Here is a 25,186-nt window from a genome sequence, read left to right as displayed (position 1 = left end):
TTTCTCATTGTAGCTCTTCAGTTCAAGACTACCTTAACTGAATACCTTTTCTACTAATTTCTAAATAAACCATCATGAATAAACTAATTATGTCTCATGTAATCACTCTAACTAAGAAATGTTACATTTACCCCATAAAAGTCATTCAATAAACTCTTTAGACAATTAGAAAAATAACTCTAGAGAATAACTTTTTGCACTCTTACATATTCCTTATATGTACATTTCTTTTTCTGTATATCGAACAATAAAAGTTTTTATATCAACCATTTAAACCATTAGCATCATAACTTCCTTATTAAAACTTCCTTGTGTTCGTATGCAACTTATTTTTAATCTTTAATACTTCTGTTTAGCTGACCCATTATCTGACCTAATTTCTGATAGACTTCCAATCTAAGGATTACTTCTCTGTTAGAGATTTAATTTCTGTTCCTGTCCCTCCTCTGTTGATCTCATTGCTTTTACCCATCTATATCATGTCCACATAATCCTTACCACATGTTTTAATGGTCTTTCTGATATACTGAATGTTTTAATAGTTCTTCTGGTATACTGACATACGGCCTATTTTTGTCGCTGTTCCTTTCCTAACTTTGTTTTTTGCCACTAATTTCACAAACCTTTGCAAAAATACCTTTTAACTTCATTTTAATTTAATTTCCTTATTCTTAATTTTTTCCTTTTTTGCCTTCCCTTATTCCCCCCTTGCGCATGGTTTACCATGCGCATCTGGATTGAGAATATTCAATAGTATTGTCGGTTCAATAATCTATGCTTCATGTGAATGCCAAATATTTATTTTTGACCCCCCTCTGGTGCCATTTAGATTGTTTCCAAGGGCCTGTTTGTTATTGTTTCAATAACTTCCTGTAAGTCTATAAACTTAACCACCACTTGATATATTTATAATTAGCCAATAGCATATTGAATCAGTTCATAATCTTATGAATTAAAATCTAATATTTGTTAATATCCAATGTTAATACTTGCTTCAATTTCAACTGCAGCCTTAAATTAATTAAGTATACCCTTGTATTGCCCAATTGCATCTGAGTACCCATTAAGATTTATATTAACATTTCTTTTTAGTTCTAATTTTTTCCTTCATGACTTGTCTTAATTCCCACTATGCTATATCAATTTCCTTAAATTAGTCGTTACCATTATTTTAGTTTCTTTCTTAATTTGTCACTATCATTGTTTTTACGTTGCTTTAATACATTTTTTTCTCTTCAATAATTTTTTTGTTCTTTGGGGTTATTATTAAGTTGCTACTGAATCTATTCAAGGGCTTTTAGGAAATTTGGTTGATGTTGACTGTTGTTTGAGCTTGTACTCATCTCTGTTGAGTCTCTCTTCTTTGCACAGCTCCTTGTGAGCTTCCCACATTCTGCACCTTCTCATTCTTGTGTTTCTGGTCAAGTTTGTCTCCTTTTTTTCATTCATGATTTGATCACTCTGTTAGCTCTCTTGTCATCTTTACATCTTTTACCAGTGTGACTCTTGAGTCGTTCGTTGCAATTGACTCTTTTCTGTCATTGTCAGCGTCCTTGATCCCTCACTCCCTGTTGTGGGGGGTTGCTGAAGTTGGTTGGTGTATTTTAAGTTGAGAGGAATGGACTTAGTTGTCACTCTGTTGATCAATGCACAAGCTTCTTCTGAAATTACAAAACATAGTCAATGGTTCTTTTTGTTAGACTCGTCCCAGAAATCTTCCTGGAATTTAGTTTCCTTCATCTGTGAATTTAAGCTTCATTATTTCTGTTAGTGACAACAACATGTAATTTCAATCATCTGCTGATCTGGCCTATTGTCCTTCTTGGTGTTTCCTGTAGAAAAGATCATGTAGGGCTGAGTGGTGTCCTTTCTGCTATCATTAACAGCAGGACTTTAATCCATATATTCCCCTTGTTTTTCATATAGTTCAGCTTTTTGTTATCATAATTGCAATTTCTTTACTTTTTTTTCATACTAAATTTCCTATGTACTTTTACAATTAGTCACTTCAACTCAGTTATCTATTTGTCTTGAGTTCCACTATCTGCACACTATATATGAGGCATCTTGGATAACACTCAACCCACTTTTTTACAAGACAAAAGTTACCAGACAACATTTCATACTTTTGACAAAGATCAGCTCCTCTTGATATGCTGCAAAGAAAGTCAGATGTTATGCTGCAAAGAAAGTCATATATGGTATGCGCTGCGCAATTATGGCACTGGTTTTTCAATTTCATTTTTCTATTGCCACTACAGTTCCAACCAGGAATTTTAACCAAATTCATCCATGGTCATTATTTATTGGGCAGAATTTGCCCTGTGGGCCCACATATTAAATTTAGATACAGCTGTATTGGCAAAATAATTGATTTGCCTCAGTGTCTCTTCAAACACCATCTCTCACTCCACTCACACTCAGTCACTCTCACACACACTGGCCAGCAAGCATACATTCTTGCAAGTTGTGCTTTAAATGTGGCATCTTATAATTTTAGCCACAAGGTCTGATCAGGTCAACATAACTATGTCAAACACTATTGAGAAGTGTCAGTGGTCGTAAGGTTTAGTCTAAGTCCGCTGTTGTAAACCCTTTTTTCTTTTTACAAATTCTAATAGATTAAATATTTCAGAATAATAGGCCTGCCATTTAATTTTTCAAATGCATTTTGTCATTTGTTTGTCTAATTTTTATATTCTTTTTGTTTTTGCTCATGAGCTGCTTTAAGAATAATTTTGGAGATCTCTGCATAATCTTGGATCCATGGCCAACACCATTTCAATCTCATTATCCCAGTTCTGACAGTATTAGCGTTTTCATCATTTTGGACTTTTGGAATAATTTTTTCCTCCAATCTATCTCTAGAAAATTACCAAAACAAAATTGAGTGACCAGTATCATTGTTTTGTCAACAATAATAATTATTCTTTGACAATTTGTGTCAATCTTTTTTCTTTGCCAGAGAATAATTCTATCATGCTTTTAGCCCTAGTTGTTTCATATAATAGCCCTCACTATACCAAATCCAGCCTCAGTTTGATCTATTTAGTGAGTTGAGCACCCACTTCTCTCTTTCAGTGGACTTTCTTTTTCTTATAGAGCTGGACTTGTACCTACTGATAAAGCAGAGAGGGTTAGTTTAGCAGAGAATATAAAGAATTGCTATTAGACCAGTGAATAATCAAGAAGAATAAAGTTAATCTAATAATTAACTACATTTGAAGCAGTCTCTATAGAGTGATCATTGGAGTTGTCACACCTGTGTTGCCCGTAATGGAAGGATGTCAGTCAGTTTCTCTGTTTTTTAGATCATCAGTCTTTTGAAGCTTTTCGGCTGTCACTCTGCATGTGTCGTCAGCCTGTCACTCAAAGGCCTGGTGTCGTAGACTGGAATAGGCTCTGTTGTTTCTCTGCCTCTTCTCAGTTTGGGCTTTTTTGAACGATCCTGCCACAGTTTTGCATCTCAGGATTGTCTCTTTGTTCTCAGGAAAAGTCTCAAGTGAAAGTTTCACCTTTTCCAGCATTAATCAGTCTTTCTCCATGCTGAGTTTCCAGAAAGTGGTCATTTTTAGGAGGGAGCTGAACGCCCCTCACCCACTCCTTCTCTCTGCAGTCATGTCTTCTCTCTTTCGTGTCTCTGACCTTTCACCTCTTCCATTCGACACTGTCATTGAAGCCATCTGAAATTTGAACACTTAGAGAACTGCATGAATCAAATTAACTTTATAAATATTTGTTCCTGAGCAATTAGCTCTTTATCTAAATTCCATTTTAACCATCTTTCTCCTAGTTCTTTTATACTATATAATAATCACTGGTTGACAACAGCAGTTCTCCCATTCTGTTTTTAGTAAAGCAAGTTCTTCATTGCAGAAAAGAGCAAGCTATTTCTTCATTACAATATGCAGTAATAATCTAACTTTGACTATCTGAATATAATCCAATCAAATAGTTTTCCCTATCATAAAATCAGACTTCAATCTTTCTCCTATATTTGCATGCTGTTCAAAATAATCTAACATGGTGAATAAACTTTTCCTCAGCCATTCCCAACAATTCCCATTTACTACAATTCTAAGATTGCTGTAAATCATTTATGACTGCTGAAACTTGGTCACCCAATCCTGTTCACTTTTAGCACACTGCACAAGTTATTTTTTCTTAACTCAAACTCTGCAATGGAATAATTTTTCTCACTTTGTCTTCAGGGATAATGAGATACAAATTTTAGACGTCTTCAGATATAAGATATAATATTTTAAGCACGTGCATCTTATTTATATTTATCTAATAATATATCTATTACATTTATTTATTAAATATATATTTTATTATTTTAACTTATTTCATACTACAATAATCTTCTAGGTTAATATCTTGAAACAATTGTTTTCCTTTACTATTTTCTTTACTTTTACACATCATTTATACAGTACTTGTCCCTCACGCTCATTCACACATTCCTTGTCTCCTATTTTTAACCACAGTCAAGCAGACACAGGATCCCCAGACACACACACAAAAGCTATATTCTACTTACAGTGTGTTACTCACTGTTTTTACAAACAATACTTCACTGATTATCCTTAATCACCAATGATATCCTTATCATTGCACTTGTTATCCTTAACAAGTAAACATAAAAACTGATTACCCTTAATCAGTACACTTGTTACCCTTAACAAGTAAACAAAACAAATGATTATCCTTAATCATTACACTTGTTATCCTTAACAAGTAAACATAAAAACTGATTACCCTTAATCAGTACACTTGTTACCCTTAACAAGTAAACAAAACAAATGATTATCCTTAATCATTACACTTGTTATCCTTAACAAGTAAACATAAACAAATGATTATCCTTAATCATTACTCTTGTTATCCTTAACAAGTAAACATAAATAACCGATATCCTTATCAGTTCCTGATATCCTTATCAGTAAATTCAAATCCCAACGTACGTACGACAAAACCCTGTGCGCATGCTTTTGCCCATTATCCATCAAGGCCCTCTTAATGAGCAAACACAAATCCTTGCGTACGCACGACAAAACCTTTAGCGCAAAATTAGCACCACCAGTGATCATACAATCCACACAGGATTATACGAGCACTAGCAAACACTACCGGAGCTCCGCCGCGCTATAACACATTTACTCGATATCGTCAACAAAATGCATGCACTTTTTTCTAGAATCAAAGATCCCTTTTTTGTCAATTTTTAGTTCTTTAAATTTGGAGAAGCATTTAAAGGTCTTACCACTCTGGCTCACTGGTGACAACACATACCTTTTCAAAAGCAAAAACTTGCTCACCTTAAATTACAGTGGCCACTGTTGTCTGTGAGTCACCAGTGTCGCCTTTCGTGGTTCCCACAGCTCCTAAGCCAATCCTGCCGACTACGCCATTTGAAGTGGTTTCAATTGTTCTGTAAAATAACTTCGCAGAGATCTTTGATGCCAGAAATATTAGACTTTATTAACAAACAAAGCCGAGCATCTCCTGCAGGGGATCACTCCCTCCAGCAGGAGATCCCTTCCTCCTGCAGGCGATCACTCCTGATCAGTGCCCAGCTTCTCACATATATGCATACATCCTTTTCCAAAGATGGTCATACACTTATAGATAGTTTTGGGTGAAGGTCTTGTACCATGTGACTTCTCAGAATAGAATTGACATTCAGGGTCTTTTTACAGAAGGTCTTGCAGCTTTCAAAGACACATAGAGTCCTTCTAGAGGACTCATACAATAAATAATTGTGTATTCTTATAAGGGTAAATTACTTGTTTTCTAAATAATAAAATCTTCAACAAAGACTGCAAGTTGACTTCTTATGTCATCAGACCATACTTCAATTAGAAACCTCGTCTCCTCCTCTCCCCATGTGCTACCACGGCTCATTTTTCCTGCCACCTTCTGTTTTTTCGGCTATGCGGGAACCACCAGAACTTCCTGTAAAAGGTCTGAAAGTCCGAACCATACAGAAATGCTTTCACACTAGAAACGAACCAAACCTTTGTTCAGTTTGATCCGGACCGAGACTACCTCTTTTCGTCGGACCAAATTTCATCTGTTTGGTCCGGGGGAGGTTTCACACCTGTAATTTTGATTCGGACCAAACTGAAAAGTCTGAAAGTCCGGACCAAACAAGGTAGGTGTGAAAGGGCCCTAAGTCGTCTTAAGAAATATAGACGCTGACATATCTTTGAGAAAACATACTCCACTTGATGGGACCACTGCAACTGACAATCTAATTGTATAACTAAATACTTATATGTTGTTACCTGCTCAACGAGTACACCTTCAATTTGAAGTGTGCTATTATCTCCTATAGACCTGGGGTCAAAAATCATTTATTTGGTTTTATTTACATTAAAGCTGCCGTCGGCAACATTTTTTTGATCATATTCAGTGAAATCGACACTATAATCCGACAGAACAACATAAATAAAGTGGTTTTAGAAAAAAAAACGAGCTTCCTGCTATTAAATTCAGATAAAACGGAGGTATTACTTATTGGTCCAAAAAACTACACACAAAACCTCTTACAATACGACTTTAATATAGAAGGATGCCCTGTTACTTTTTCCACTACAGTAAAAGACCTGGGTGTTATACTAGACCGCAACTTGTCTTTCGAAAATCATATTTCATCTGTTACAAGAACAGCCTTTTTCCACCTTAGAAACATTGCTAAATTACGTAACATGCTATCTGTTTCTGATGCAGAAAAGTTAGTTCATGCATTCATGACCTCGAGACTAGATTACTGTAATGCTTTATTAGCTGGTTGTCCTGCATCCTCAATAAACAAGCTACAGTTAGTGCAAAATGCAGCCGCTAGAGTTCTTACTAGATCAAGAAAATATGATCATATAACACCGATTTTATCATCTCTGCACTGGTTACCTATTAAGTTCCGTATCAATTACAAAGTACTACTACTGACCTATAAAGCCCTTAATGGTTTAGCTCCTATGTACTTAACGGACCTTCTTTCGCCCTACAATCCACCGCGTTCTCTAAGATCACTAAATTCAAGGCTTCTGGTCATTCCTAGGATATCGAAGTCCACGAAAGGAGGGAGGGCATTCTCGCATTTAGCTCCAAAACTCTGGAATAGCCTTCCCGATACGGTCCGATGCTCTGACTCGCTGACACAGTTTAAAACTAGACTAAAGACGTGTTTCTTTAGTCAAGCATTCACATAATGCTTACCTTTTAGTCCTCTGCTATGCCATACGGAACCGTTTGCCACTGAAACTGCTTAACGCACCAGTGGGGCTCGACAGCCTTATAGACAAACGGGTCGGTCCGTATGGTTGCGGTTGGGTTGCGGAGAGTTTGGGTTACGGAGAGTTGTGAGATTATGGTTTTCTAACACCTACTCCCGTGTAATGGAAATCATTATGAACATCAGCTATGCTAATTATTTCCCATCTGCCTTTCTGCTGTTATCTCGGGACGCTTGTCCCGAGAAAAATGGCGTTCGTAGGCTCCAGTTTGGTATCCTGCCTCTCACGGGGATTTCGGATGCCTCAACGCCTGTGATGAGAAGACCAACGCCTGTGAAGAGACGACTCAACGCCTGCGAAGAGACGACTCAACGCCGGCGATATGTTATCCCCTAAATATTACATGATTAACTAAATGTATTTTTTCCAGGTACTCTCTGATATGGACTTACTGTAAAGCTTCTTTAAAACCCTATGATTGTTAGCCAGAGGAGAACTGGCCCCTGACTAGCCTGGGTTCTCCCAAGGTTTTTTTCTCCATCCAATCTGATGGAGTTTTGGTTCCTTGCCACTGTCGCCTTGCTTTTGGCTTGCTTAGTTGGGGATATTTAATATTCAACAATATTATTGAACTGTGTTGTACTACTTTCATGTTATCACTGTGAAGCTGCTTTGATGCAATCTGTATTGTGAAAAGCGCTATATAAATAAATGTGACTTGACTTGACTTGACTTCTAACTCCACCTGGAGCATGTTATTTGTTTTGCAAAAATCCACAGCTCCCGGATCATCGGGTCCAATCAGCGCAGGGGGGTGTGAGATCTGACTGTCAATCACAGATCGGGCACACGCCACCCCTCGCGCACGTTACAATCACATGCACACGCCTGAAGTTCGCGGAAGTTCGCGCAGTAACGAAGAGCGATGGCGGAAAATCAAGTAAGCTCATTTAGAGTATAAATGACGTTAGCAATTGCAATCTATCGGTAGATTAGCCAGGACAGCATACCTCCAAATACTCCATGGTGTTGATGGATGCTGATGAGACGGGCGCGCTCACTGAAAATCTGGTGCACACGCACTGACGAGCATGAACTCGGTCACGGTGGGAGGGTATTCGTTGATAGTGGGGGAGGGGCATGAGAGTTGTAAACATTCAAAATTTTGCCTAAGTCCACTCAATCTGCCAGACTTGCCGACTTCAGCTTTAAGGGGCAAGTTATGACTGTTGTACCACTTCACTATCTCCTACATTATGCTGTGGGCAGGGTTTTTTAGGCACCGGAATTACAACAGATGTCTTCCAGATAGTAGGGATGCTGGATATTGCTGGAATCCGGGAAGAGCCAGCTCCAGTTTACAATGGTTAAAGTCTCCGAGAACAAATAGGGCAATCGGGCTTGTCCTTTAGCTGCTGGTGGACGGAGTCTGCTACACGTGAAGCTGCATTGGATGCGTTCCCACTGGGCGGATACGGAACATGTAAAGATGTTCCCATAGTCTCCAGGTAGATAAAAAGGTCTTATAATGAAAATGAGTTCAAGATTAGGAGTACACACCCTGTCTTTTATTGTGTAATTATTATTGCACCACGAGTCATTAATAAAAACACAAAGCCCGGCCTCCTCAAGGACAAAGGCAGTCCCTGCCATAGACCCGCAACGTCTGCTCATTACCTTCGGTAAAGCCTAGTTCACAGTTCACACTACATGATTTTAAGCCCGATTTGCAAATCGTTGAGCTCGCCGACAGGTCAGCGTGTTATTGCGTGCAAATCGCGGGAGATTAGCGGGCGATTAGCGGGCGATGAACGCTCGCCAATCTGTTAGTATGAAAGAGCCAACAACGCATCAAAGACGCTCGCAGACGCGTCGCCGAGCCCACAAAAATATCTAGCATGCTAGATATCCAGAGCTGTTGCACGACTCAACCTCACGTGATTTCATGAGCTACAGCCAATCAGAGCAAGGCATGGGTTGAGGTCACCGGGTATTGGCGCGCGTGCTGTTTCGCGTCATTTCCGGTTCGTTTTATCGCGTGATTTTTCGTGACAAAACGTGGTTTGTAGACAAGATAGAATCGTTGGGTGACAGAGTTGTTGTCAACTCGTGTAGTGCGTTACCTCCTGTTGCGGATCAATCACGTTGTGTCGTGTGGTGTGAACAGCTCAACAACTTGAACACTCCTGATTTCACAGAGAGCAAGTCATGTAGTGTGAACCGCACAATTCAGCCCGACGTTTTAAAATCATGTAGTGTGAACTAGGCTTAAGTGTGGTGGCATCATATTGTAAGCAGGTGCAAAAGGTGAATGTAACTAGCAGCAGCAGCAGCAGCCACACTCCAGTGATTCTCTTTCCATTTGTGAATTCTCTTCCTTGTTCACTTCTTTTTCACAAAGCAGACCACAGCAGCACTTCAACACTCTTGACATAGACTTTTGACAGACTTGACGAACTTTAAACTTGGACAAACTTAGACTACCAAGGACGCCTGTTCTGCCCGTGCCACAAGCAGTGCTGCGCCACCGGAAACCGGGCTCTTATCAGGCAATGACTTTGCAGGCAGTGTTTGCAAATTAAGGTATTAAGGTAACTCACGAAACTGTTCTTTTACAGACTGAATACTTAGAGAGTATTTAATTTCTACAATAGTAATTTCTCTCTAGAAATCACACAATTTTGACCTACATTTTGTAAATTAACTAAATTAATAACTTTTTTACAATAAAAATGAACTATCTCTGAACTTATTTAAACTGGACTATGATGCTATTTTCTTCTAGATCTGCTGTACAGCCGAAACCAACTTTGTTGCATTGTTTTCCTGTTATCACTGTAAAACTGCTTTGAAACAATATGTATTGAAAAAAAGCACTATATAAATAAAGGTAACTTTACGTGACATAATTAGACATTAATTAGATAATCTTGCTCTCTTTTGACTGTAGCCAATGACTGTATTCACAAAGAATACAGAATGAGGATCACACAGAATAAAAAGACGCAATAAAACAAGTTTATCCAGAAAACACAAATGCTACTTTCAATATAACTTTATACTTTACAGAAACTTGAGAGTGACTAGTCAGAGATGTCGTTCTTCTGATAGACTTTATCGAAACTTTATCTAAAGGATGAATGAGATTTAAACTAGAATTTCCAGATGCAGAGAGAGAATCATGTTTAGAACATAACTGATATTTTAGACATTGAAAACAGGTTTTAGACAATGAAAACAACTTTACTGTCTTAAACGGACTTTGCTATACACTTGTTGTTTATTCATTCGTATTATTTCTATCAACTTATTAAGCCAAATGCCTATGTAAACAAGCCTAATTTATTTTTTAGGACAAATATTTACAAAGATGTAAAAAATATTTATTTTACAGTTTGTAATAAAAGTGACCTTTCACCACTGAGATTATTTGGGTTGTTTAAAAGTGAAAGCAAATAGTTGACACTTGTGTCAAGTATTTGTTGTCTTATGCATATGCTTCTTGTAAACTGAGTTGAAGAGGAAGATCAGGTTTAATTCATTGTTGCTTCAGATCTGTTTGATTAGTTTTAAACCCTTGCAACCTTGCAAGAGATCTGATAATACAAAAGCATGATGAGACAAGGGAAAAAAGAGAATGAATTATTATTATTCAAGCAAAATGAACAGAAAAAAAGTTGGATCAAACACAATTAATGTAGTTTTTTTTAATGATTATTTGTATTTGATTATTTGTAATGATTATTTGTATTATTTGTATTTAATGATTATTTGATTATTTGTATTTGAATGCAAAATACGCATTCGATAGGCTATTCGACCAGATTACCAATGAGGAAGTCCTACGACGAAGCAATGGCAAGCCTTATACAATGATTACAAGCCGCCACCTATGGCTGGCTGGACACATGCGAATGGAAAGTAGATTTGAAGTAAATTGCTATGTACACAGCCTGTGGTCTACATATCTGTTTTCTTTATAAATCAAAAATGTCAAACTATGTAAGTTTATAAGACAGTATGTGAAAAATGTAATATATTCTAGTCAATCAAAAGTGTGAACACAACTACAAGCCAAGTATACTTAGAATACTTAATTATACTTTTAAAAATATCTCGTTCAAAAGATTGAGTTCATGTATGGTACTAAATATATACATTTTAAGTATATTTCTGAGAGGTACATAAATTATACAAAGAAGTACATGAAAAATAAACTAAAATTATACTTTCTTGTTTTTAGTTTGAAAGAAGTATAGCACACTTGAATAAACTTCTTTTTCATAAGGGGTGACCAGTGTCAGTTGCGTCACTTCACTGCTATTAACAAAAGTGTCCATCATATACACACTTCAGAATCTTACCAGAAATAGTAGGTCATCCGGGTACTTTTTGGCTACACTTTTACGAATTCAGACATACTACTTTTGTCACGCACTGTTTTTCGCAAACTAATATTGTAGGGAAGTATGCGATTTTGGATGCAGTCTTTTTCTAATACTTCATTCATCACTTTCAGGAACTTACATTACCTGATTTTGCGTTATGTTTAGAAAAACTTTACAGTCTAAGTTAAAATAATTAGTAAATAAAGTTAGATGTTGCACATTTGTTTGTATAAAACATGTTTTTTTGTTCAGAGATTATAGTTTGTTTATGGTTTGAAAATGAACGCAGTGATTAAGTGTCCCACTGAATAAACAAAAATCTGAAAACACTTCGGACATACGTCATGTAAGTAGACAAGTGGTCAAGTGTGTGTATATGAACAGGCCCAGTGACATGCACGCGTTCTCCATTACTTTAAAGATGTACAAGAACTCAAATATCAACACCAACATAAAAACCTTGACATGTGCATAGACATAAAATGCTTGTGTAGAGCAACTTGTGTTAAACAAATACACATGTGGGTGTATTTGTTTTAATAAATAACACGACCTTTCCTGATTCGGTTTACCCAACAGCCCTCAGTACGTACTACAACAGATGTAGGCTTTTTAATGTTTAGGCCAATTAACACTATGCCTAAAAATATGCCATGTCACCAAAGATTTGTGAAAGACGCCTGTGTGTACTAAATCGAGTACAGAATATCACTGTCAGTTTATGGAGACTCGAGACTCTCCTTTCTTAATCTAATAAAATCACAAACAGTTTGTTAGCAATGCAAAGTTTCAGCATTTCATGAAGCATGCTGTAATCTCACTAACTCTCTCTAAAGGTCTGTCTCCCCCTCGTGCGAGCCATGAAACGTGCTTTAATTCACATTATAGAGATTTTCAATTTACTGTTACAGTTATCACACACCTTACAATATAACATCAACCTTTTTTTTTTAGGAAAACATTTAAAGCTAAATCTATATAGCCAAATACTTATAAATAATATATCTATAAATGATCAAATAGGCTTATTGCTGTGTTATCTACAAACATGCATTCAATTTTATGCCATACCAAATTAAGTTTGTGCATGTTTAGATTGACATCAAACGTATAACAGGTGAATAAAAAAAAAACATCATTTTACCCAACATAATCTTTTTCTGCATTTTGACTATTGAGGCATGTTGTCAAAAAATCTGAATGTTGTTTAGTTGACTGAGCAATACATGTAGAAATAATAGCATTATATTCAAATTCACTGGAGTGAAACATGTGACAGCTTCGGTCTCCCCAATAGACAATCACGATATGGATCAGTAAAAAGTTGATTTTCCAGCAAATGGAGCCATAGAGGAATAACAGGTTTACTTTCACTATTGACACTGCATATGTAGATTAAACCCGTCATACATCATTGCATGTGAAAGGACAAACAAACATTCCCCTTCTTGAAGAGTGACATTCCTCTGTGAATCATTTACTCTCAAGTCAAAATTGAAACGAATGGGAATGTTATGGGAAATGTAATGCAACAGCATTTCCATCCTCAATGACTATATTTGCTGATTAACTTATACCTGAATGAGGGATATTTTAATGGCAAGGATATTTGATTTAAGATATTAAAGCTGAAGTTCTTTCCTTGTATGAGTTACATTTTATGATATTATGGTCGTGTCTTTTGGATTCTTCTGAAGTTCAGCTTCACGCTGCTCGGCAGACCGGACTTGACCAGCTCCTGTAGTAGCTGAAATAAAGATTGACTGATAGATCAAAATGTATTAAATCGTCTATTAGCACTATAATTAATAATATATATATATATATATATATATATATATATATATATATATATATATATATATATATATATTCGGTCCATTATTTAAGTCCAACTTACTTTCTCAAAAATAATACTGTCTTAATGTTTTCACTCTGTCAGGTCTGAAAATGAAGTAACTGTCAGTTGACCTATGCTATTTATAAAGGAAACAAAGCACATGATTAATAATTAATGTTAAAAAGTGTTTACATTTTCATGCATACTTTGTACTGAACATAATGAAGAGGTCAAATTGGAATATAATATTTGAATTGAATAATAAAGAATTTCACAACACCGCCTTGAAAACAATTTGTTTGTTTCCAGGAACATTTAAATTTCAGCATTTTGCAGATGCTTTTATACAATTTTAGGTTGATTAAAGGTTTTGAATGTGATTGAATCAAACTCATGACTTTGACATTGCAAGTGCCGAAACATCACATGATGCCACATAAAAACAAACTAATAATACTAAAGATTCTAAACATGATGGCAATTATGTACCTTGTAGATTATTTTGATCTGTTCTTCTGTCCACCCTGAAGGCCCATCGACCGGGAACATTTACATTACTGGTGTTCTTAAGGTTTGGAATAACATTCCCATCGATTGATCCAGGAATCACAAAGTAGGCCGTGGAGTTTACCGTGTCATAACCAGCCTGCACAAACAAGGGAATGACCAATTATTGAGACAGAACATCAAGAAGAGATAGGCGTATTTTGATGTATAAGGCATGTTTTACCTGCACCGCAATTTGTACCAAAGCGAAGTCACCATAAAAAGTCACCGCCCAAAATTAACACCACTTGAATTGATGTTTCCTGCAAAGTTTGGGAACACTGAATGTCACAGCAGCTCTGAGAATACTGTAACCTTGAGCCTGAAGGAGTTTTAACAAACTAACTTACTGTGCCAGAGTGATAAAAGTATGCAACTCTATCCCAAGTAGCAACAAGGACCCAAGTAGCCATGAAGCTCATGTGACCTTACGAAACTTTGACCAGATAGGCTTGAAAGGTTCTTGACTTCGCCACCTGGTGCCTCTCACACCAAGATATACTTTGCACATTAACTGCTGAATACCTAATCTAAGGCAAGCAGGTTCATAGAAATACACCAAAGATGAACTAGACAGAGACGTGCTTTCAGTAGAAAAATAACAGTACTTTATTAGTCAATAGTATAATTAAAAGAGCCACACCGTCATGATATAGGCACAGTAGGTGGAAACGAAAAGGCTTGGCCTAAAGGGAGAGACCAAGACTGGTATTGGCTGCTACCAGGGACAATAATAAGCATTTTAACAGGATAATACTGATTCACTGTCAAGGTAGGTTACCTGTCCGGGATAAGCGTGAAGTTCACCAACCGTGCTCTGAACTCTGGTGCCTACAGTCAAATGCATACACACACACACACCAGCATAGGCACAACCACTACAAGCAAGTGATTCAATCAATATTGTGAGGTGTGGTTTACCACTACAATATGCGGTGCAGTGCGCGAAGACGGACCCAGGAACCTCTCCTGTGAGCAGCTGCTCTAGTACTCTGGAGAAGGGGGACAAGGTCGAAGAAGTTGTTATCATTAGCAGGATGATTAGAGTATACAGCTGGGCAGAATCTTAACAGGAATATGTAAGCTACTGGAACAGCCAACACCACATCAGTCGGATGGGGGCACTAGACGGAGGCCACTGCAACATAACCAAACAAAAGAAAGAAAAGAAGAAAATATAAAGAAAGGAAAAAACTATCAATAGGGCTTGGGCGCCGCGTTGCATTCTGGGACGTGGCGGCCATGTTGACAGCTTCGCGAATGTAAAAATACAGCAAGTCGAACGAGGAGAAGCAGCAGAGTTGGGAGAAAGTAAGTTAAAAATATGTTGAAATCCCTAAAAGGATGCTGAATTTACCGGCATACGTTTAATAGGGAAACCAGGGACCGGTATGTGGACAAAACCGGCGCTTTTAACGGTTTGGATCCATTTGAAATTTCCAACAAACAGTGGGAGCACAGTAACTTAATCCGGACAAAGGTAAACTGCACTCCACCTAGCTGCTAGTTTAGTAACAGTTATAGTGCTAACAACCATTCACACGTGTAACGTACTTTTAACTATGTGTTTCAAAAGTGTAGTTAGTAGCTGTTTTAAGCAAAACTTAAGTTAGTAAGCTAAACGATGCTTAAAGCAAGGGGGTAGCAACAGGACAACAGTACAGAGACTGACAGGTCCGATTGAGGGGCTAATGTTAATGTTATGAGAATATTAAAATACGGGATATTTTACAGGAAAATACTAAAACGGGAAGACAGCGGGAAAAGAGCTCAAATACGTGAGAAACCCGGAAAAAACGGGAGGGTTGACAGCTAACGTTACTAACTAACGAACACTTTTGAAACACATAGTTAAACGTACACAGTGAATGATTGTTAGCACTAACAGTTACTAAACTAGCAGCTAGGTGGAGCGCATCTTAACGTTACCTTTGACCGGATTACTGTGTTCCCACTGTTTGCCGACTCTTTGTTGGAAATTTCATATGGATCCAAACCGATAAAAGTGCCGGTTTTGTCCACATACCGGTCTCTGGCTTCCCTATTTAACATATTCCGGTAAATTCCACATCCTTTTAGGGATTTTAACATCTTTTTTCTTTTCTTTATCCCAACTCTGCTGCTTCTCCTCGTTCGACTTGCTGTATGTTTACATGCGCGAAGCTGTCAACATGGCCGCCACGCCAGTAATGACGTCACGACGCCCAATCCCTATACACTTAATTTAAGCTAGGCAAAGCAGCAGGAGCAATGTGACACACGAAATGAGACAGTGGAAAAACAGCCCTTGCGCCAGTCTTCACAATCCTTTTAGATGTTCCGTCTTAATTGTGGTACAGCTACCCGGCGAGTGCCTTGCCCATGACCTTCGTACACAGCACGACTACCCGGAAGCACCTGGCAATCAGTCTGACACCTTGGTTGCACAGGGGAACCACGTATCCAAACGGTAACAAAACTGTAGATTTATCTGGGCACCAGGGAATCTCTCTTAGCCCGACAGTGAGAACTGTTTTATAGAAACTGGCCTAGCTGCCAATGAATTGTTAGCCACTCGGCGGCTAACTGGGCACCGTGACATCAGGGGGCTACAGTAGCTGCAGAGGGACAAACTTACCTCAGAAAGTGACTACTCTGCCGGTTACACTTAGATACGGGAAATACAGAAACAATCTGTAGGTGACTTGACTTGATGAACACCACTGAAACCCAAGTCACTTTCATTGTGCCTAAAACCCAAGGTTGGCAAAAACTAAACTAAAACATACCTGGCAATCCACCTACACTACCTTCATGGTAAAGGCCTCAGATCTAAGCAATGTCACGCGTTTTTTAGGCCAAAACATTTTTTGTCACATACAGCAAACATCTCCTCACTATCTGCAAGCTGCCTGTCCCCTGAACACACTGTAAAACGTGCACATACTCATGAAGGGGGGTGTGGAGGAGAGAGAAGCATGAAGAGGGAAGTTAGAATTATAACTCTTTAAGTTTGATATGGCCGACACACGAAAAAGAGACGACGTTCCGATGAACAGATAGCAAAGAAGAGGAAAAGCCTTCGAAAGGTGGCGAGAACTCCACCGGCAGAAGGGCTCCCAATCCGACATTCAGGAGCTCTGTTTCTGCTGGACAGGTCGGTAAATCAAGTTTGGTTTTTCTAAATGGACTTTCATGTTCGCCTAACACAAGTATATAATTAGCTAGAACTATACAGTCAGCGCTAACTTTGGTGAATACAACATATAGGTTTCTAGCAGCTAGCGATCGATCTCTATTGTAAATGGTCAAGCAAACTCACAGTAGGGCGACAGTTTGTGTGAATAATTGTTTTCACCAACTGTTTGTTATGAATTTGAATGTTCATTCATAGCCTATTGACAACTTTGACTAGATTTGTTTACAACGGAGACATTGTTTATGCTCACTGGGAAACGTGAAGCTAACGTTAGCTTGCTATTATTGCGTCCTCTTTTTCTGCATTATATGAAAGCTTTTATCTGACTTGGTGACATTACACCTTGAATGAAATATCAGTAAAAAAAAAAACCTACAGGGGTACGGGATGAGGAGGAGGGTCTAGCTAGCCTCCATTTTGTTTGACAATACTTAGAAAGTCAACAAAAAGTGACGTCACCCAACATCGCTTAGAGCACCTTTAATGAGTGTGTTGCAATTCAGATGTTATGTGTCCTCCTTAATTCTTACAGACTTTAGCCCCACCTACTGGATGAGTTTAACATTACAGATGGCAGGGAGGTGTAAAGTCCAGGTTCAGAAAGTAAAAGTCCTCCTCAGTATTTTGTTCCAATCACCTGGATTTGCTAATTAGCGAAGTTTTTCAGCCAGGGAATAGAACTAATTAGTGAAATCAGCTGGCTGAGTTCATGGGTGGAATAGACATATGGCAGGACTTTTACTTTCTGACCCCTGGACTTTACACCTCTGTCAGATGGAGATTCTTCTTTTTCTTCTACTTTTTAAAAACTTCATTTGTTATGGCACACCAAATCAGGTTTCCTCAGCTGTGCCTTAAACAAAAGTGGGCCAAATAAAATATTTTATTTGCTACAACAACTGTTCCACCAATGGTTTCTGCAAGTTTTCAACTCCTTGTTTGACTATCTCTTTTTTTGTTCTAAAAAAAATAAATGAATGCACAATCAAATAAACAAGCTTTGAATAAACTTTGAACAAGCTTCCTATCTTTTTTTTGTGGTTGACGTCAAAGCTTGTGTATCAGACTGGTATTTTGGCACACAATATTTTTTTAATTCTAGAAGCAAGTCAGATTGCCAGCATAAACATGACGTTGTCAAAAACCATAAACAAAACTGTAATATTGTGACAGACTATATTAAATATTAGGGGTTGTTACAGTGTTGCAAACCAGCTGTAAGCTGCTGTCCTCAAGTTCTATGGTTAAAAATATATTAATTTCCATGCAGGTATTTTTGATATGGATGAGTAATGCTTCTGGTAACTGGAGTTGTAGACAAAGAACAGGTTTATTAGCATTGTTCACATGCTATAGTTCAAGTTGAAAACCCTGATACTTGTTAAAGATATTTGATAACACAAAGCATGATAGGACAAAGAAAAAAAAAAAGAATTAATGATTATTATTCAAGATAAATTAGGTTGGAACATATATGATTAATGTAATGAATCATTTCATTATCTAATTTATCATATTCACATTGTCATTTTTTCATCATATTTCATTATGTTCATTTATGTTTGTGTGTGGATGATCTGTGTGTTGTATATATATATATATGTATATGTATGTGAGAATAAGAAGTGGAAGGGTGAGAAAATATAAAGGTTCCCTTCCTGCAGAGTGACATTCTTCTCTTTATCAGTTTCTACATATTCAAGGTCACCATTTGAAACGGTTTAAGTCTTGTATTACAGCTGTGTCTTTTTGACTTTTCTTAACTTCATCTCAACGGAACTTGACACTCCACGATTGACCAGCTCTTGTTTGATCTGAAATGAAGATTAACAGATGTATTTTATTTCCATTGTACTCTATTGGTTATGCAAGTCTGTAAAAAAAAAATTGTGAGATTGTTGAAAATAATAAATAAAGTCACAACTGTCAGAAATAAAGTCAGAGATATACGATTAGAGATATAAAGGTTTTTTTTCTTTTTACTCTGAGGCAGAAATGTGCTTCCATACAACAACTTTTGTGTGAAAAGTGTGACTTACTTGCTGCAAAACAACCTCAGCGTTTCCAGGCTGTGTCAGGTCTAAAAATGAACTAAGTTTCATTTGAACTCCTATGACATTTTCTAAAAGGAAACGCACACATAATAAGACATAACACACACACACATACAATATATATAGATATACATACGATAACAAACACACAATACTAACACAAACTCCTACCTGTTCCGTTGTTCACAAGAAACGCCCAACGACCCGGAACATTTACGTTACTCGTGTTCTTGAGGTTTGGGAGGTTGCCATTAGAATCATAATGAATTACATGGTAGTCAGTGGAGTTTATTGTGTCATATCCAGCCTATTAAAACCATGAAAAATTAATGTTATGCAAGATACAGAGCCAATATAAAATATTATTTCAATCCTTTGATGTTTGTTTTACCTCCACTGGAAAATATGTACCAGCACAGTCACCATAATTCATCAGAATGAAAGAAAAATCACCTCCTGAAATTAAAACCAATTGAAAGGTGATTGCCTGAAAAAAACAACAACAACAGCATGATTCATAATCTACACAGTCTGTGACATTGTGCCTAAAAAAGTAAGAAACTATTTACCGGTGCTGAGTGAAGATTGAATACATTCATATCAGATGTTTGAACATAGTCCCATGTCGCAACAAAGACCCAAGAAGCAGAAAAGCCCATATGAGGGAAATACTGGTTTATATCCTGAGTGGCGCGAGTGAGCACACTTCCATTAGTGTACTGCTGATACCAGTATTTGCCTATACCAATGTCATCGAGATCAGTCCAGAGCGGAGCAATGAAATCTTCAGTTCCATATGCGGGAAATTGAGGAGGGTTAGCTTCTGGTAAAGCTCGGCTGAATGAAAGGAGTCCGTTATTATTAACCTGAAATAAGAGAAATCAGTTCAAATCCACCACTAAAGTATGAGCTGCTTATCATAACATTTGCATTCATATTAGACTAGCAATGGAACTGGAATTGGTGATAACTGGAATTCTCACGTATGCGTTGTTGTACTTGCGGCCAAAGAACATAAATGGCTTGGAGAAGGAAACGTATATGTAGGTTTCACCACCATTTTCTAACTGTTCTGTGTCTCCTGCCGCTGAGCCGAATGGATAGAATATCGCTGGTGCTGCAAATAGAATCAACACAAAAAATACAAATGAAGATGTGAGTGTTTACAAGTCAGAATCTCAATTACGATGATTCCGACATGAACGAACCATTAATTCAAAAGTCAATAAATACCTGTCCATGCAGTTGTTGTTGGAATGGCTGTTAAAGAAAAAGAGTATATAATTATTAAACACTTCTGTAAATTACATTGAAAGATGCATTGCACAGTCATATGATGAGTCGTCTAACAGTAGCAGCATTTTTACTTGTTGAGACTGTGGTGGTTGTTGCTGTGGTGGTTGCTATGGTGGTTGTTGCTGTGGTGGTTGCTATGGTGGTTGCTGAAAGAATAAACACAAATACCATTAAATACCTCATGAACAAACTTAAAGATTGTAAATGTGTTTCCTATGTATAACATAGTGGTGACAATAATGGGTTATCCATGACTCGCAGCCGTATTACCTGGTAGGACGGTGGTGGTTTCAGTGGTGGTTTCTGAAAGAATGAACACAAATACAAACACCATTAGATACCTCATGAACTCACTTGACGAGTGCAGCTTTCTTTTTCTGTTTCTGTATTTTCTATTGGGATATAAAAACAGGAAGTTGGGATATAAACAACCCCAACAACAATTGAATAATGCACTGATCTATGCTTTACTACTTGCTATTGCTAGTCAGAGGTGCTTTTAGGAGGAGGGACATTAGAGAGATATTTGATTGGACAAAAAAAAATACATTGAGTCATGTATAAGGACTATGTACAGTATTTTTGGTCCCTTTTCTTAGAAGAGAAAGACTTTACATTTGAAATGTGTAATGTATATCAGGTAAACATTTATTTGGTCTTCACTCACACACTCAATTTGAATAATGCACTGATCTATGGTTTGATACTTGCTATTGCTAGTCAGAGGTGCTTTTAGGAGGAGGGACATTCATATTCTAGAGAAATTTTGATTGGACAAAAATGTAATATTGGGTCATTTATAAGGACTATGTACAGTATTTTTGGACCCTTTCCTTAGAATAGAAAGACATACATTTGCAGCCAAAGACTTTGATAAACTCATGACGAATTACCTGGTGTTAGGACTGTGGTGGTTTCAGTGGTGGTTTCTGAAAGAATGAACACAAATACAAACACCATTAAATACCTCATGAACACACTTGACGAGTGCGGCTTTCTTTTTCTGTTTCTGTGTTTTCTATTGGGATATAAAAACAGGAAGTTGGGATATAAACAACCCCAATAACAATTGAATAATGCACCATTCTATGGTTTGCTACTTGCTATTGCTAGTCAGAGGTGCTTTTAGGAGGAGGGACATTCATATTCTAGAGAGATTTTGATTGGACAAAAATTTAATATTGGGTCATTTAAAAGGACTACGTACAGTATTTTTGGACCCTTTTCTTAGAATAAAAAGACATACATTTGAAATGTGTATATTAGCTAAACATTTATTTTGTCTTCACTCTTACTCTAACATAAAGATAAGCTTATTCCCCTGTAGGACTGCGGTGGTTTCAGTGGTGGTGGTTTCTGAAAGAATGAACACAAATACAAACGCCATTAAATTCCTAATAAACTCACTTGACAAGAACAGTTTTCTTTCCTAATGAAGATGCTCACTGACTTCTCAGCTTCATATTGGGTTTGTTCAACTGACACCAGGGACAACATTTTATAAACAGATATGGTTCTAATCTAAAGGTCTAAGTACCTCACAATGTTCTAGAGAGAATTTAATTGGACAAATAATTATCTATTGAGTCATGTATGAGGAGTCATCTATATTTTTGTCTTTTTTCTTGGAAGAGAAGCGGGGTCAATCCATCTCAAGTGGTCCAATGGAAGGGGTAATATAAGCTTAACGAATACTGTAATTTAGTGTATGAGTTAAGACAAAAGTTTATTATGAGCTCAAGAATAACAGACCTCAGCTAAAAGCAACAAAATACCTTTTCTGAAGAGACATGATCTCTTTATATGATGAACAGATTGAAAGTAGGCTTTTTTCCCCTTTTTTTTTTTACATATAAACATTTATCAACTCATTTATCAGTTGTGGTAAACGGAAGCTTAAACATGCTTTGAGCTTCTGCAAGAACCAATGATCACGACTGAAGGGGTTGAAGGCTTTGCGTCTGTCCTAACAATGTCCTTCAGCCATGACTGGGTTTACAATACAGCACGGCCCTCATTCCTTATTGCTTATTATGTATTCTGTAAACTACATAAAAACATTGCATAGGCGTGTGATGAGTTATCTATCAATTACAGCATTATTACCTAGTAGAACTGTGTGGGTGGTTTCTGAAAGAAACAAATAAAATACCTCATGAATTTAGGCTACTTGATAACAGTTTTCTTTTTCTGTATTCCAGTTTAATCATGCATTGATCCATGATTTTTCTACTTGCCACTGATAGTCAGAGAAGCATTAGATTGGACAAATGTATATTGAGCCATCTTATGATAACACATATTTTTGGTTATTTTTCTAGAAAAGAAAGACAGAACATTTCGGTTTCATTCAGTATAATTTTGGGTTTGTTCAATTGACACCATTTGGCGACAGCCTATAAGTACTGGCCAGTGTTTTTGTTTGTGCATGCATTGTTGTAATGCTTAAGACATTAAAAAACACTTCTGTAAACTACATAAAAATATTATGCATGAGGAATCATCCATCACTCACAACACTGTTCAAACATACAGTAGGTGACATTTTAAGGTTTTTAGGAGAAAAATAGTTTTGAAGGATCTTGTCATGAAGTTGGGTGAACGAACCCAAATGCAGACGATATGCAGACAAACAGGGATTTATTGAGGCACAAAACAGAAAACAAAAACCCACGAGGGGGCAAAACAGGACTGGACCAGAGCACAACAAAACTAAGACACGATGACAAACAAAATACTGACTTGACAAGAAGCAAACTCACAATTAATAGAACAGGGGCCTGTTTCAATAAGGAGGTTCAACCAACTCTGAGTTAAAACTTGAACTCTGAGTTGACTTACTCTGAGATGGGAAACTCTGAGTTTTCGGTTACAGAACAGCTGAAATTAGTTGGTTCAATCAACTCTAAGTTGACTGACTCTGAGTTAAGCGCGTGCACCACAACTATAAAAAGCCATTATCAATGGAGCGCAGATATTACGAGTCACCATGGCAACAGTGCCAGACAAAAAGAGGAATTACTGTTATACAGTGTAGGGTGTAATTAATTGCCAAGTAATCTAAATATTGTAATTTAATTAAAGGGATTACTCTTAATTCTTCTTTAATTTAAAATAAAATCTGATGTAATTGCATTAAATACTGCATAGACTATAGAACAATTCTGTTTAAAACAATAGTGGATTTAACATACATTTTTAAAAGGCATATTTTTAATGTAACCTTCTGCCTCTACACACTTTGGTCAATTCAAGAATAATTCATGCAATTGTATATTGTTCATTTAAAAGCATTACAAGTGCAGTTTCTTGTCTCTCCTTGTATTGTTCAAGTGGTTGAGGTTGATATGGGATTTAGTAATTAGTAATAAGTAGACCAATACTTTCTAAAGATAGTAATTATTACATGAATCTAATTACACTGTTGAAGATGTCATTTGTAGTTAGTAATTAATAACTATTTTAGAGTAACTTACCCAACTGTTATAATATCAGAGGTGAAACTGGAAGAACAGTAGCCTATGTTATTCAACCTAATTTTAATTTTCATGGGGCAATCCTGCAGGCATTAAAAGAACGTGGCAGCAGCTGAAAATGAAATATATAAACATAATTCAATCAGGTAAGGCTTGAGCATTTCATGGGTGTAGGCTACCTGACTTTACAAATATTTGACATATTAAATGACTAAATAGCATCCAGTGTCTAGCAGTGGAGCAGTATTTCTGGCTGAGGGAATTCCTTCATCAGAGCCAGTCACTCCCGAAGATCCAAGCCTTCATAAATGTAAGAGCTAAGAGGTCTACTACATATGTGTTATTTTTTATATAGGGTATTTTTGATATTTCCATTTATTTTACTTTGGGTTGGGTTTTTCGTTGGTCCCAACAGATTCTGATGGTAATATCTGTCTTTTGGAGCCTCCTGTCCCAACAGAACCCCATGCAGTTGTAAGTAGCCTACTCAATACACCAGAAATTATGAAAAATAGTAGGCCTAAACTTCATAAATAGTAGGGACACACTTCAGTGTGTAATGCCACTGAATTTGTAGAATTTGTTTAGAACTAACGGACTTGGAAAGAGTAATACAATATTTTACTCAAGTAAAAATACTATTACTTTGATAAAATTGTACTTAAGTAGCTACAAATAAAAGTACCGGTCTAAAAATCTACTCAAGTAAAAGTAAAAAGTAGCTCATTTAAAATGTACTCAGAGTTGCTGAGTTACTTGTTTAACAGCGGGTGTGGGGTGGGGGACTCTCCCGTGTATAGGGTTGTATGAGAGTTTCACAGAAAATATCACGGTTTATGGTATTAAACAATTATTAAATATATAAACTGCATTATTAAATTACGGTTATTATTATCATCAGTTAAAATGACAGTTAAATAAATTAAACATTTGTTCAATAAAACATATCTAATCAACTAATTTTAATAATTGATTATGAATTAGATTAACAACTTATTTTTTTTATCATTAATAACTTATTAAAATGTTCAAAAATAATTGAGTTCTATGAAATGTTTTTTATTCAGATTTTTTTTAATTTTATGATTTAATACAAATATATTTTCAAAAACGGTGGTAATCAAATAGAAGTTTAGCAAACGTTTAAATCCTTTTATTTTTTGGCAA

At 36.8% G+C, this 25,186-nt stretch overlaps 1 protein-coding gene across 1 annotated transcript; it reads right to left on the bottom strand.

The window, feature by feature from the left end:
• Positions 1 to 18,788: 18,788 nt before the first annotated feature.
• Positions 18,789 to 20,659, bottom strand: LOC130079868 (sushi, nidogen and EGF-like domain-containing protein 1). Its single transcript, XM_056245105.1, has 8 exons — positions 20,615 to 20,659; positions 20,481 to 20,507; positions 20,231 to 20,364; positions 19,817 to 20,113; positions 19,639 to 19,734; positions 19,419 to 19,554; positions 19,233 to 19,315; positions 18,789 to 19,007 (listed from the first exon to the last, which is right to left on the bottom strand). Exons 3-8 carry the CDS (start codon positions 20,261 to 20,263, stop codon positions 18,927 to 18,929), a joined length of 726 nt encoding a protein of 241 aa, XP_056101080.1. The 5' UTR covers positions 20,264 to 20,364; positions 20,481 to 20,507; positions 20,615 to 20,659; the 3' UTR covers positions 18,789 to 18,926.
• Between the last annotated feature and the right edge of the window lie 4,527 nt (positions 20,660 to 25,186).

This window comes from Rhinichthys klamathensis, unplaced genomic scaffold, assembly GCF_029890125.1.
Source record: "Rhinichthys klamathensis goyatoka isolate OS25496 unplaced genomic scaffold, OSU_Roscu_1.1 h1tg001365l_1, whole genome shotgun sequence".
Classification (NCBI taxonomy): domain Eukaryota; kingdom Metazoa; phylum Chordata; class Actinopteri; order Cypriniformes; family Leuciscidae; genus Rhinichthys; species Rhinichthys klamathensis.
The sequence above is the reverse complement of the archived record's forward strand: the minus strand, read 5'-3'. Positions and strand labels throughout refer to the sequence as shown.